The sequence below is a fragment of the Ascaphus truei genome, chromosome 3 (genome assembly GCF_040206685.1).
Source record: "Ascaphus truei isolate aAscTru1 chromosome 3, aAscTru1.hap1, whole genome shotgun sequence".
Lineage (NCBI taxonomy): Eukaryota > Metazoa > Chordata > Amphibia > Anura > Ascaphidae > Ascaphus > Ascaphus truei.
This window is the reverse complement of record NC_134485.1, coordinates 377,791,068-377,805,068: the sequence shown is the minus strand read 5'-3', so window position 1 is coordinate 377,805,068 and position 14,001 is coordinate 377,791,068. Positions and strand designations below refer to the sequence as shown.

Here is a 14,001-nt window from a genome sequence, read left to right as displayed (position 1 = left end):
CCAACGTTTCGGCAGTAAAACTGCCTTTCTCAAGGTGTAGGTGTAGATGTATACAGTACCCCTGTATAAGCTCATTCAGTGGAAGGGCACCATGAGAATATACGGGTCAGGCCGGGCATAGGCTGCATCTTACAAAGGACTTGCTCCCCAAAACATTATGCAGCATAGTGAGTCTCTGCTGAGGCTGGTCGGTATATTTGGCTTTGATTTGTTAATTTGAGTGATATTGATTTGTGTTACATATTTTACTATATTTATACATTTGCGTGTGCAGTGTCTCCTTTTCAATCACAGTTAGCAGGGTGATATTTATTATAGCTTATTATTACAGAGCAGTGTCAGGCTCTCTCCTTTTTCTCCTTGGGACATTCTTCATGCACCTCTTTTGATTATTTTGATTGTTAAATGGAGTGTTGTCTATTTTTGAGTGCTCCCTTATAATTACACACCTCTGCTACTTCATGTTCCAGAATTATCCAACTAGCAACGATCCACATGCTTACCTGGAGAGGTCTGCTTGATCACACGTACAATCTGCTCGTTCCTTGGGTCCAGATACCCCATTTTACTAATGTATTCTAAAGCAGCTTCAATGCTCCTGCTCCCAGTCTGCTTCAGCGCTCGTATGGCCATTTCCTAGTGTCAAGGAAAGAATTAAAACATCGTTTAACTGAAGGAGCAGAATCGATACATCTTCCTTAATACAATTCCCAGTTGGGTCTCAGAAGACGATTGCTGTAATTCGTAATATTCTTCAACGGGCACATGCCGCACTCAACAGGGAAGTGAACATATTGTGCAGAACATCTAAATTAAATATTGCGTCTGTGCTCTACCTGCCTCTGCTGGCCACTAGCTGACAGTATTTACCAAGAGGAAAGTCTCTATTGTCCACTGCTTTGTCTGTTGCCATTTGACAGGGTCTGGATGGTGTTCGGGACGGCAGCAAACCCGGAATGTTTATTTGAGTCTCTTCCCTAAATGAGAACTTGTATTTAACGGTGACATAGAAATTGGGGTAGCGACCACAATTTTAAACATTTACTACAATTAAGAGGATTTGCAACACTGGATTCTCAGTTTCCATGCAAGTTCATATTGAGTTGGAGACCTTTTGCTAGTAATTTAACCACAGAACTAAACTAAGAGAAGTTATGGGTGGACATGAAGTAAATGAAGCGATAATGGTAATCTGTATATTAACCTTGCCATAACATAACTAACAGAAATTCCAACCACAGCATCTCCGTTTCCATCTGCAGCTCTAATGTCATGTTTTCATTTCTGCCCCGCCCTTTATCGTTGGGACGCTCATATGACCATACATAGCACATATGTGACCAGAAATACCTAACAAATAGCAAGTACTTGTATTGATAAGCATCCGAATTATGCATCCATAATGCATGGCTCTTCAGGAGTTAACCTGTTGGATCCTGGTGGTGCTTAAGGAACATCAGGTGAATGCAATTCATAGAATTAGCAGATTCTACCTATCCAATAGGTTGAGCCCAATTTCCCAATAGGCCTGTCATGTCCTGGCCTAGGCCCCCCCGCATTTTATGGGCCCCTGGCTGGGACAAGACCAATGGCGCCGGCATTGACTCTAGTTTTTTGCATAGCTTAAAATCTAATCTGAAATCCACCCGTTTCTCGCCCTTTCCCTAAATTCTGGCCTTAAACATGTGGGCAGCTACAAAATTTGCGGCGGTTGTAGCTTGTTGAACTAAAATGATCAGTAGCTGTGTAAATCAGCGCACATTATTTAGCCGTCGGGGAATTTGCCGACGGCGTAATCGGCACATTATTTTTTAATTCTTGCGGGCTGTGGTTATCAGAAGTTTTGCATTGAACTCCTCACTTCAAACTGGCTCTAAACCCCTCATTTTAAACCTTGACGGGTGACGGTGGTGGTGTGTGACGCTCTGGTGGGAGTCAGGGGGGAGGCCGGGGTCTCAACTTTGGGCCTTCAACTGGGTAAATTAGGCTCTGCCAATAGGGTCTCTCACATACAGGATTACTGGAAGTAACAAGGTAGAAGAGAAGCTGAACTATTCTGACTTCCCGCAGCCTTGTAAGCAATGCGCCCTACTATTGCACAAAAGAAAGCTCCACCACCCTCAGGCCAGCCGACAGCTTTCCCGGGAGTTGTTGAGCTGGGGGCGAGCGTAAGGGGGTATTAAGCGAGGACGGTTAGAGGGTGCTGCTGGGAGTTGTTCAGGGTAAGAGGGCCCAGCAGTCCTGGCCTGAAGCCGGCCCTCACTTCCAGGCCCCCCTCTGCCGCCAGGCCCAGGACAGTTGTCACATTTGCCAGCACTGACATACAGCATGGTATTTCAATGGAAAAAGTAAAGAATGAGTACATCTGTATGCCTTGCACAGGGCCTCCAAACCGGCTCCATTTACCTTATGTCATACAGCGGTAAACACAAGTACTCAGAAATGGTATACAATTGAACAATCCGTGTTTTACAATTTGCTTCGAATACATTTTAAACGGTTGCTTACTGACATGCTTTGTTTGGCCTCTCGCCGTTTCTTCTGACCATCTCATTAAAAAAAAAAAAAAATGGCTGTGGTGCATACACAGAAGAACAAAAAATATATTTAAAAACGTTTTCAGTACAGTCAGGTCGATAGCTTTGATTAAAGAGAAGTGGCTCCTGGTGAAATCCCAAACGTTGGCATTTAAGCCGGCCAAGTAATACCCTGTTCCAAAGGACTTATTACTATATTAAAGTTAAAATGGCTTTAAATCCATTTTTAATGGTAGCATATATTTGCTTTTTTTTAATTCAATTTTTTCAGGCATTTTGTGGCCCTGACTATTCAGAATTTCAACTAATTAGAACGCTCTGATTGTATTGCTGAAAATGTCAACCAGTCGGAAAGCTGGGCCATCAATGCACACAATTTCAACCAACCCAAAAGCTTGGTTTCTGACTGTTTGAAAGCTGTAGCCTATGATATGCAAGGACTTGTATTGTGATAAACCGGTGTACGTGAAACTATTGTGATACAATCAAGACCTCATGTCAATATCGGCTCTCAATTCTGGGTATAACATTAGCTGGAGCACGAATATTATAGTACATCCCAACTAAGCTATTTTGTGTGACCATTTTCTTTTAACCAAATTAGATTTAGGAACAATTTCAATTCTAGATAATCCTGGGAGGGGGGGGGAACATTTCTAAAAAAGCGTAATTAAGAACACATGTGACAGTCATAATTATGAACAGAATTCATTCATGTGGAACGTGCTCTTAGAAATTCCCCGTTCTACCCATTCTCGCTTGAGAATTTAAACATGTCATGTCTGCTTATTAAAGACAGATGATTTATAGGAACACAAGCGGTTCAGAGAAAAATACCACAAGCTCTCCTTTTTCCTCAAAAGAAAATGGGAGGGTGGGTAGGGAACAAAATTCCTTATATTTAAAAGCTAAAAGATGCATTCCTCAACTGCACAAAATTAAAAAATTTCCTCGCCTTTCAAGCTAAAAAATTAACACTATATTCAGCAATTCAGCCCCTGACTAGAACAACAATAATTTCATCAGCAATATAGAACCCCACTGGGTGAGTTTTAAAGCAATTTAGACACAAAATTAACACAAATGGCATTGTTCTCATTGTGTATCACTTTGCATCAGCTTGTTTCCATGTTAGCTTGGGGAGGCAATAGGAGCAGTTACATGACACATATTACAATGGGATTAATCAAATTCTGTGTCTGTGAAGGTCACTCTTTCACCTTTTACCACAGAACAGTACAAAATTCAGGTAGGTTACAGGTTGCATAAACTGCTATGCTTAAAGCAGCACTCCCTTCTGACCATTTGTGCATTTTACAGGGTAGTAACCGAGGGTCTCTAGAGCTGAACAGCACTTTTTGTCCGATCCGGGGAACATTCTCCGGGGAACCTCCTCAACCCCCCCCCCCCCCCCGCTGCTCCAAAACAAAATCAATTGAGTCCATCACCAGCGCTTATATTAAGCATGACGGAGCGACTCAAAATTTGGAAGCCGGGTCTATTTGATTTTTTAGAGACAGTCGCCACACGTGACTGTCTCTAAACAAGAAACCGTGGCCCGCCCCCTTTGGTGACGCTTCAAATCCATGCCGTTGCCAGCATTATAAGCGCAGCCTTAGACTTGCGACTTCATGCAGCTGAAGAGTGGCGTTCACCATTTCTTATAGCCACCGACAGTATATGGTGATCTGTGAGGGCTCCACATGGGAGATACCACGCGTTAGTATTACGCCTTCGATCCACTCACTCGTTTATCACGGTGTATAATTCCAGAACGCTTCCCCTTCACCATTTTGCACAGTTTACTTGGGATCTAGTTTCACCTACGCATGTCACATCAGCCCAGACCTTTGTATACTACCAGTGACTGTAAAGTAACATTGATATAAATCAGTCTCGTGAGATGTTATACAGTCGTACCCATTATTCTATTTAATTTGTTTTTAATATATTAGTTCTCTCCTTGATAACTCCGCTATATTGCTTTACATCTTTCTAATAAAGGTTACATTAGAAGTATTATTCGGTGAGGTCTCCGAGTGCATCTATATTGGTTCCTTTTGTAAATGTATTTCAACGTCACAAGTAAATATCTCGGGATCAAGGCAAACCCCCGCAACGGCAGGAGCGAGTTAGGGGGGCGGGTGCCACAAGTTACATTTGGCACCCGGTATTTTCCCCAAGCCTGATTTAAGTATATACAAATAAATCCAAAGACACATTTTATTGGTATTATAATCTTTGGGTAGCATGCATCGCTTGCGTCGAAGTTCCTCTATCCCACATTAAAGTATCAAATAGTGTGTGCATATTCTGAAGTGCCAAATGCTGGATTGTCTGAAATGGTCCACTTCTCCAATTGGGAACCTAAAAGTTAAAAGGGCTCACCCTAGTCTAAATTAAACCACAGTCTATGCATATATATTTATATATAGTTTATTTCTTTCCATAGATTTTTTTTTTGCATTTTGCACAAGTGTTCTCCAGAATTCCAGCCGGCTAACACTGGGGTCATTATGTTAGGCATCTCTTTACTGTAGACAGGCTTTACAATTTTGACCAGGTTGTCTTCACAACTATGTGGAGTATGTGTGGAACCAGCAATGTTTACAACTAATTTTGCAAAAGTATCCTGGGCTCCAAAAATAACAGTGTCTGCCAAGCATGGAGTAAGAGGAATCCCAAAATGGGCATCCAGCTTTGCTGTGCGGTGTTACTGTTAAGCAGGGCTCCAAAAATAAGGGCGCATGCCAGAGATCTGGCAAAAATAAGTCCAAATATTTCACTGCCAAAAAGGTGCAAGCAAACGGTTAACCCTTTCACATCTGGGTAAGTGGGAGGCAAAGCAATGCACTGAAAGCTAGTCCAGTAGTGGGGGGATTAAAAGAAACAGAAAAGAATTGGGTGATGTATCAAAGTAATTTGGCAGCAAAAGTGACGCCCGTGGCATAATTCTCATCTTGTGTCTCTTTGTGACAATGTTAAGGTACTTTGCGCTGAATATTTCCTCCGTGTGTGTCGGCTCGTGATTTGGGGGGTGCCATTAAGAGACAGAGAGGCATTATAGGACACATTTCAGTTGGAGATATTACATCCTTCATCACTTTTTAACATGCATAGGTATCTGCTAGACATGTAGGTGGCATTAAACGTCACCAGCCAACTATCGGTGTCAAATGTAAGAAACACATTTTACACAAGATCCAGCAGAACACAGTAGCTTAAAGAGTGTATGTACATTTACTGCAATGCTTATAAACATTTATTTTTATGACCAAATTACTGTGATTCCCTAGGAGTTTATCCAAAGTTAAATCCGTTTAAAGCCCTAAACAATTTTTTTTAAATGGTTACAAAACTTAAATAAAATACTTAATTTCTTGTACATTTACAAGTGCAGTGTACTCAGCTATATTCAGAAATTCCAATTTGTATATGATCAGAAATCTAATGTAAAATCCAGTAACACCCTAGTCTATGGCACAGTTGGGTAACAAGGAACACTTATAAAGCAGCCATCTATGCTGGCCTCAATGGCAAGCATCCCATTTGACTACCATCCCATCAATGCAATAAATGTAGGAGAGGAAAAGAAGAATGGGAAAATGCAATACATATTCTAGCTTTTTGGTGCCGCCCAAAACACGAATAGCCTTGGTGTCTCTTTGTCTGCCTGTCACCTTACCCTTTATTATTATTATTACCTTTATTACTATTGGTTTTATTTCACCAATACCCATTTTTTATCATCCCAAACAAGTCAAATGTTTAGTTCAGATATTTAGGGATGATTGGGTAAAATGCTTTTTTTTAAATCTACTGTACAGGAAAATGCCACGTTATTACTGTCAATGTACAATGTCTCAGACAAGTAATGAACACCAAATGAATGTTACTTATATTTTTATTGCAGTATCAAATAATCATCAATCAGGGCCCCCTAAGGTTAATGTGGCCCCACGCAGATGCTTCATTTTTATTAATGCACTAGCTAAGAGACCCGGCGTTGCCCGTGAATCAAATTTCCCGCTCCCTCCTCATTCCACTCCCTGTCTCTTTCTCCGCTTCCCCTCTCTCCGCTACCCCCCCCCCCCCCCCCTCTGCACAACTCCGGTCTCGCACCCCCCCTCTGCGCAGCTCTGCCCCCCCCCTGCGCAGCTCTGGTACGCCCCCCTGCCCAGCTCTGGCCCCCCGCCGCGCAGCTCTGGTCCCCCCCTGCACACACAGTGTCACACACACACAGTGTGAAACACACACACACAGTGTCACACACACACAGTGTCACACACACACAGTGTCACACACACAGTGGCTCACACACACACACAGTGTCATACACACAGTGTCACACACACACCCCACCCCCCCGCGCCCATCTCCCTCCCCACGCGGGCAAGCAAGGGAGCGCCGTGGGGAAGGGGACCAGAGGGAAGGGGAGGAGCAGCCAGGCAGGACGGGTCATGGGACCAGCGTGTCACCCGCTCGCAGGGGAAGCTGGGGGATGTAGTCCGGCGGCGGCGCCGTGACTGCACACCACCACCCCACCCCCCACGCCCATCTCCCTCCCCACGCGGGCAAGCGAGCTAGGTAACGGGAGCAATGAGCTGCGGGTAAGGGGGGGCGATGGGGGGAGCCGGCGGGGAGGTGAGCTGGGGGGGTGATGGGTGAGGGGGGGGGGAGCCGGCGGTCCGGCCCGCTAGGTGCGTGTGTGTGGCAGTTGGGTGAGGCCGAGGGGGAAGGTGAGCTGCGAGTGAGGAGGAGAAGAGAGTGGCAGTTGGGTGACGACATAGAGGCACGCAGGCCAATGAGAGGCGTGCGGGGCGGGGCAGGGATACGGACCAATCTGATTGGCCAGAGGCTGAGTGACAGACCTACGGACCAATCACATTCACCACATCTACCAACAACCCCACAAATTTCAATTTTATATATTAAGATTAGCTCCATCTACAGATGTAGCCGATGTTTTTACCCGTTAATACAAAATAACACACAAAATAATGCGTTAAACATGTTGTTCACTCTTAATCTAGTGTTTTGAATAGCACATCTTGTTACATACAACTCGTCGCATTAACGGGAGCGGTAACATCTGCCACACATGTAGGTAACCCATCCTCTCCCAACAGAGATATTCGAGTGGGAGAGTTAGCTGCGGTGGTTGAAAACACAGTTTCTCATGGAAGCGTTTCAGTAATTCTGTTGCGTCTGGAAGATAAGGGAAGGTTCAGGGCCAGCTAGATGGCGGTGCCGTCGTTGCCACTGCACGAGCCCCGCTCTCTCCCCCACGACAATTAAACCGATTGCTGGGGGGAGAGCGCGGCGCCTCTAAAGCTCGTACCTTCTTTGGCGGCATCCCCTCCTGCATGGTCCTGTCATGTCTCTGCGATGTCCAATGGCGTCACGTTGCCATAACAGGACGGTACGTGACATCGCGAAGTCATGCGGTGTCACGTTGCCAAAACGTGACATCACAACTCGTTGTCATGGCAACGTGGCGTTGCGGAGCCATGATGACTGGACTATGCAGGGGGAGATGTCAAGAGGAGGATATGCCGGAGATGGTAAGAGCCGAAGCTCCGCACCGAGCCCCGCAAATATCCCAGCCGGCCCTGGTCACCTGGTGAATATTAGGTGACAGATCTATCTCAATCTATCTCAATGTGAGGCACTGCTTTGAGAGACCTAGCTTAAGGCAAGTAGAGTGTTATGATCTCCTACGTGGTGATATCTCAACGCGTGTTTGTCACCACAGCCTTGAACTGATTTGGGAGCAGAGGCAAGAAAAAAAATAAAACACAACACATACCAGGTAAATAAATAAAAGAAAATCTCAAATACAGAACTTCCAGCCGTTCTTGAAAATCATTAACTCGCTGACCTTCAAATTCAATAACATAATTAGGTACAAATGTCTGAAAGTGCAAAAAAGAAAATACATATACAGTAGCGGTTAATATCCAAGGACTACACTCAGAGATTTAGGGGTTCTCAACCATGATGGAAATATTTCCTCACGCATTTACTTTTTGTCGGTATATTGGTGAATAGAAAAAAAAGTCACAAATAACATTCCCTGTACGGAAAAGATAAATAACATTTATGAGCACATTCACATGACCTGTCTTTATAGTGTCTCTATTGAAGTCCATGAGACCACATATATGTTAAAAATGAGTGTGCGTTCCAATCAGATACATTTTCACTGGTTTGAAATAAGCAGCAGTGTTGGTGAATGATATCCGAGATGCAATAAAGTGACAGCACTTTTCTATATAACCAATATTTTGGTAAAAAAAAAAATCTATAGTTTTTTTTTTTGTTTATTCAGTCTCAGCCCAGTGCGCACAACAACAGAATCCAAAGGGTTCACAAAAGTAGATCTGGTAATGAGTTTACCCTCACTGTTTTACAAGAAATAATTTTGTTGCCAACACAGTCTGCAGAGCACTGCAAAGCAAAAAGTTAATTTCTCTCAAAGAGAGGTAGTTTTGTGGTGGTGGGTGGCGCGGGGGAAGAGGGGAGAGAGAGTTAATCAGTAAGTGGCCCTGGTTCTGCCCAGATCCCCTGCAATGAACTGCTGTGCAATTTGTTACAGAGCTCTCTGGCACATAGAAGCAATGCCACACGTCTTCCCGTACAGAGCCAGGGGATCACCAATGCATTGATACCCGGTAACTTACAGCTCACCACTCTGCTGTCCCAACTTTCCAGTCCTAACTCCCTCCCCCACCCCCCAGACATTGTAGGGGCGGCTTGCAGAATACAATTCCTATCTCGGTCCTTATCACTGTAACGCTGAAATTGCTGCTGCAATCCATTTTTTTAGGTACTTGCCCCAAAAGGAATATGCCTATAACATATATGCCATGAAATTAGCTATCAAACTTTTTACAGTTAATCTTTTGAACCTAAAGCTGCAAAACGAACCCAAAAGTGTGAAACAATGCTTATGAATGATAGAGGTGTAAACGTGACAGAATGGGACTGCACCTTTTGCTTTGAAGAACAAAAAATTGCCCATAGTTACTGAAAGTTTAAAGTTGCGGAGAATGAAAGATTAAAAATAAAAAATAAAAAACAGAGAAAATATTCCAGGGTCGGGATATTTACACACAGAGCCGCAGCTGAAAAATGATTGAAATTCTTCATACATAGTTTAACAGAGGAAGATACCACAGGGAGGCCAAGCAAACCCCTCAGACAGCAGCCGTAGTCTTCTCACTGCATCGAGTCTGAACAAAATAGCCATATATTTCACTCCTCAGTAGTCCTGTTCATTGTCTAAAGCAGGAGTGGCCAAATCCAGTCCTCAAGGACCACCAACAGGTAAGGTTTTAAGGATGTCCCTGCTGCAGCACAGGGATAGTTGAAGACTGAGCCAACTGTGCCGCAGCAGGGATATCCTGAAAACTTGACCTGTTGGTGGCCCTTTAGGACTGGAGTTGTGTCACCCCTGGTCTAAACCAACAGGGGCAACATGAAATTAAGGTAGTCCCAGGAACACAGGTGGTGGGGTTTAATTCCTTCTGAGGGGACTGCAACACACTGCTCCGAAGGGTTTACCATCACTGAAGGGGTCATTAATGGGGCATTGATAAAAAAGCAAGCCTTACCGCACACCAGACTAATGACGGGAGTCCCACGAGATTTGAAAAGGGTGCCACGGATGATAGTGCACAACATTCATCTAACTGGGTGTAGAGCATGAAGATACCATGCACTCTATGTTGTAAAACACTAGATTCTACTGAACTCTGTAGTTTGCTTCTTGAAACAAATGCAAATTAACCTTGAAGTAAAAAATGTCGCTTCAGTGATTTCTTTGGATTGTCACGTAAAAGTTTCAATCTTCCCAAGTGTTCTGGACCTCTAGACCCTTGTAACTAAGGGGTAAAGTCTGGCAGGTTAACTCACTCCCTTTAGATGCACACGGAGTCCATTTTTCTTTCTGTTCTTTTATTGCATAACAAACAATAACAACAGATGAGGGGAACTGTGGATGAGTGGCATATGTGGGGGAGATGTAAATTAATAATGCCTTGTATGTTAGAGGCAGTAAGAGTGTGTACTCACAGACTGCTGGATTCAAAAGGAAGTGAGCTAGTCTGTATAAACAGGATATAGGTCGGGACTAACCATGCAAGCAGGGTTGCTGGGAGAAACCAAACAGGGGTCTATGCTGTAGTTGCAAATCACACTAAGGAGCAATGGCTGCCTCAGAAACAGGGAGGTTCCAGGACACTACAGCTGCATCCATGGTGACTGCTGGCTCGCGTCCGTGCGCGTGCTGTCACCTGCGTTTTACCAGGAGCGTTTTGTGGGCAGGCTAGACGCGATAGGGAGGCGTGTCCGTGACGCACGGAGCTGGTTCGCCCTCATTGGGCGAACGCTCACGTCATCTGGTCGTCGTGCCGTGGAATTATTTAACTAATTCCTCGCGCACCGCGCGCCCCCTCGCGGTCCATGGCTGTGATTATTGCCTTGAGGCATTGTGATCACGCCGCGCACACACGCCTCTCCGAACATGGCCGCAGCCTAAGCCAACACTTGTTTTCTTGCACATTTTAATAGAGATCACCTTTATCAAAACAGAATCTTAACTTCTCCTCCAGTGACCCAAAGTCACTCAAACCTGCAATAGACACTCCCCCTGAAGCGTGACTCGTCATGCGAAACGCGCATTGGGGCGTAGTGACGTCACACCGGTGACGCTCACGAGCGAGACAGCGATCAGAAATTTGCAGCCACCGGGAGACAGGGTTGTATTGGGGCTCTGAAGAGGCCGCACCTTCCCTTTTTTTTTTTTTCATGTGAAGCTACAATAACCGTCAACAATTCATAAACTGAATTTAAGAGACTACATGCAGGATACACACGTAGCCATAACACGTTATTTTAGCCCATAAGGAGGTAATATTATACTAGCTGCCTATCATGCTCCCAAAACTATGCGTGCGTTCGGGAGCTTGTGCACCATGTGTTCAGTATTTCCACAGGTACACAACACGCTCTGTATATGTGCAGTTACGTCAGGGCTGCAGGGCAGGCTCACCATGCAATGTAGCAGTTCCTAATATGGAAGATGGCATCCCAGGTGAGCAAAAAAAGCAGTTTATCAGAAGGTTATTCGTGTTGATGTTAATTCATGGGGAACGAGGTAATTGCCACAGAAGATTGGAAACAGTGCAGTGATTTTATGCTCCCTAAGAAACCAATAAATTTGCAGTGAAAGAATCTTAACATTTATACACTTTTGTTGTCTGAATATCTTTGGCAGTTCCCCTCCTTGGTGTGCTTAATTTTCATTTCTATGAAATGTCATATCCAAAGTTAATACATTATAGCAGGGGTGCGCAAACTGGAGGGTGTGCCCACCCGGGATTTTCTAGGGGGGGTGCAGAGTTTACTAGGGGTACTTTACAGGAACAAATCCTCCCTAAGTCTGCTGGTCAGAAAGTGTATCGTACAGCAGATGCTAATGCCAATAATCGACTATGGAGACATAGTATATGGCTCGGCACCCCAAACCCACCTTAGCAAACTTGACACCCTCTACAATTCAATATGCTGTTTTGTCCTCCAATGTAGCTACAACACACAACACTGCAAAATGCTCAAAGAACTAGATTGGTCAACACTCGAGTCTTGGCGCAAAGTTCATCTCTTCTATCTTGCCTTCAAATACTTTCTGGGCAAGCTACCCATCTATCTGTACAAGCTCCTCACCCCTACCACATGCAGCACTTATCTGAGATCTGACTCCAAAAGACTGTTCATGGTCCCAAGGCTCAACAAAGTATCCGGCCGTTCCTCCTCTTACCGTGCACCCCAAAACTGGAACAACCTACCGGAAACTCTCACAGCCGCCACCAGTTTAAGTTCTTTCAAATCTAAGGCTGTCTCACATTTTAATCTGGTCTGTAACTGTTACAGACGCCTATAATATATATTTTCTTTAACTGTGTATGCTATGTCTTGTACATAAGGTATACCCTTTTCACTTATGTAACCATGTGTTATTTGTCTTAACTCTGTGCCCAGGACATACTTGAAAACGAGAGGTAACTCTCAATGTATTACTACCTGGTAAAATATTTTATAAATAAATACAGAGGCTCCGTGCTTTCCACCACAGCATTTAAATTAAATGCCGGGGGAGGCGCGAGGCCTCTAACTCCCTCTTACCTGCTTTCACGCGACACCATGACAACCCGGCATGTCATCGAATGGCAACGCGACATCACATGACAACGTGACGTCAAATTACGCCACCTAAGCCAGAGAGCTGGTAAGGAGGGGGGTCGTGAGTAGGGGTGGAGGGGGGAGGGCAAACAGAAAAGTTTGCGCACCCCTGCATTTTAGAACTCATAAGAGCCTGTAAAACACATGCATACTAGTGTACGCTTGAACTATTAAAGCAGGAATCTCCCACAAAAGTTTTTTTTCCTACATTATCTGAACGTGGGGTCAACCCCGAGATTAAGCAATCCAAGCAATATCCTACTGTAACAGGGTGCCTTCCCAGAAAAAAACATGTGTAGAGAGCTGGAGTCCAGCACTGAGCAGGTGAATTCAGAGCAGACTGTGCTAATTAACCTGCGCAGCTGGGGCAGGGAGATCTCTTGTGCAGGGAGATGCCCTGGATTGCTGAAGGAATCACAAGGGAACGACTCTCTGGTCCGGATGTCACATACAGGAGCGCTGTGGAGAGAAGCCTGACCAAGTACTTTCAGATCCCTACCCCAGTGAAGGTAAGTGACCTCCACTCTGGTGTATATATGTGTGGTTGGTAAGGGGCTTAGCCCCCAATCCATGGACAGGGCTAAGCTGTTTAGTCAGCACTTCCTATAGGAGCTGGGTTGTATTGTTTCCCTTTAACCCTATTTTTGCTGGTGAAAGCGATTTATGTTTTGAAGGTTCTGGGTAAATAAAAGCCTATTTTGATTTTTCCTTTAAAAACATCTCCTGCTCTAATAACCTCTGCACACATCTCCTACACCTACATGTATGTTTTTTTTAATAAATCAGTTCTGTAGTATTAGATACTTACTGCATTTTTTTTAATTCACCTCTTAATGCCATTTTAATGAGCTTTAATATAATGAGCATCCTTTGATTTCTATAGCAGGTTTTAAAGAGGAATTTTTTTTAATACAGGTTTGAAGCAGGGGGTCTCCGGAGCTGAACCCCATTAATTTCAGCTCTGGGGACCCCCTGCTTCCAGAGACACTTATCTCCGCGAAGGGGGTGCCGGTATCTTGTGCAGTTTTCAGCTTCTATGTCACATGGGCCAATAGGAAACCGCACTGGGTGTCGTCACAGCTTCCTATTGGCCCGCAAGGTCCGGGAGCTTTGAAATGCCGCCATATAGTTAACTCTGGAGTGGCTACCGGCACCCAATACAGAGGTAAGTACCTTCGGGAGCAGGGCCTCCCAGGAGCTGAAATGAATGGGGTTCAAC

At 44.5% G+C, this 14,001-nt stretch overlaps 1 protein-coding gene across 5 annotated transcripts in view; it reads right to left on the bottom strand.

Moving 5' to 3' along the window:
* The window catches only part of LATS2 (large tumor suppressor kinase 2), a 63,993-nt gene that overhangs the window by 15,232 nt on the left and 34,760 nt on the right, over positions 1 to 14,001 (bottom strand). For 3 of the 5 annotated variants that reach the window (XM_075592278.1, XM_075592276.1, XM_075592277.1), the window contains exon 4: positions 504 to 636. In XM_075592278.1, the coding sequence (XP_075448393.1) occupies positions 504 to 636 (133 nt within the window). Of the gene's footprint in view, positions 1 to 503; positions 637 to 870; positions 893 to 10,153; positions 11,587 to 14,001 lie in introns of those variants that run through there. The other 2 variants (XM_075592279.1, XM_075592280.1) reach the window with 2 other exon arrangements.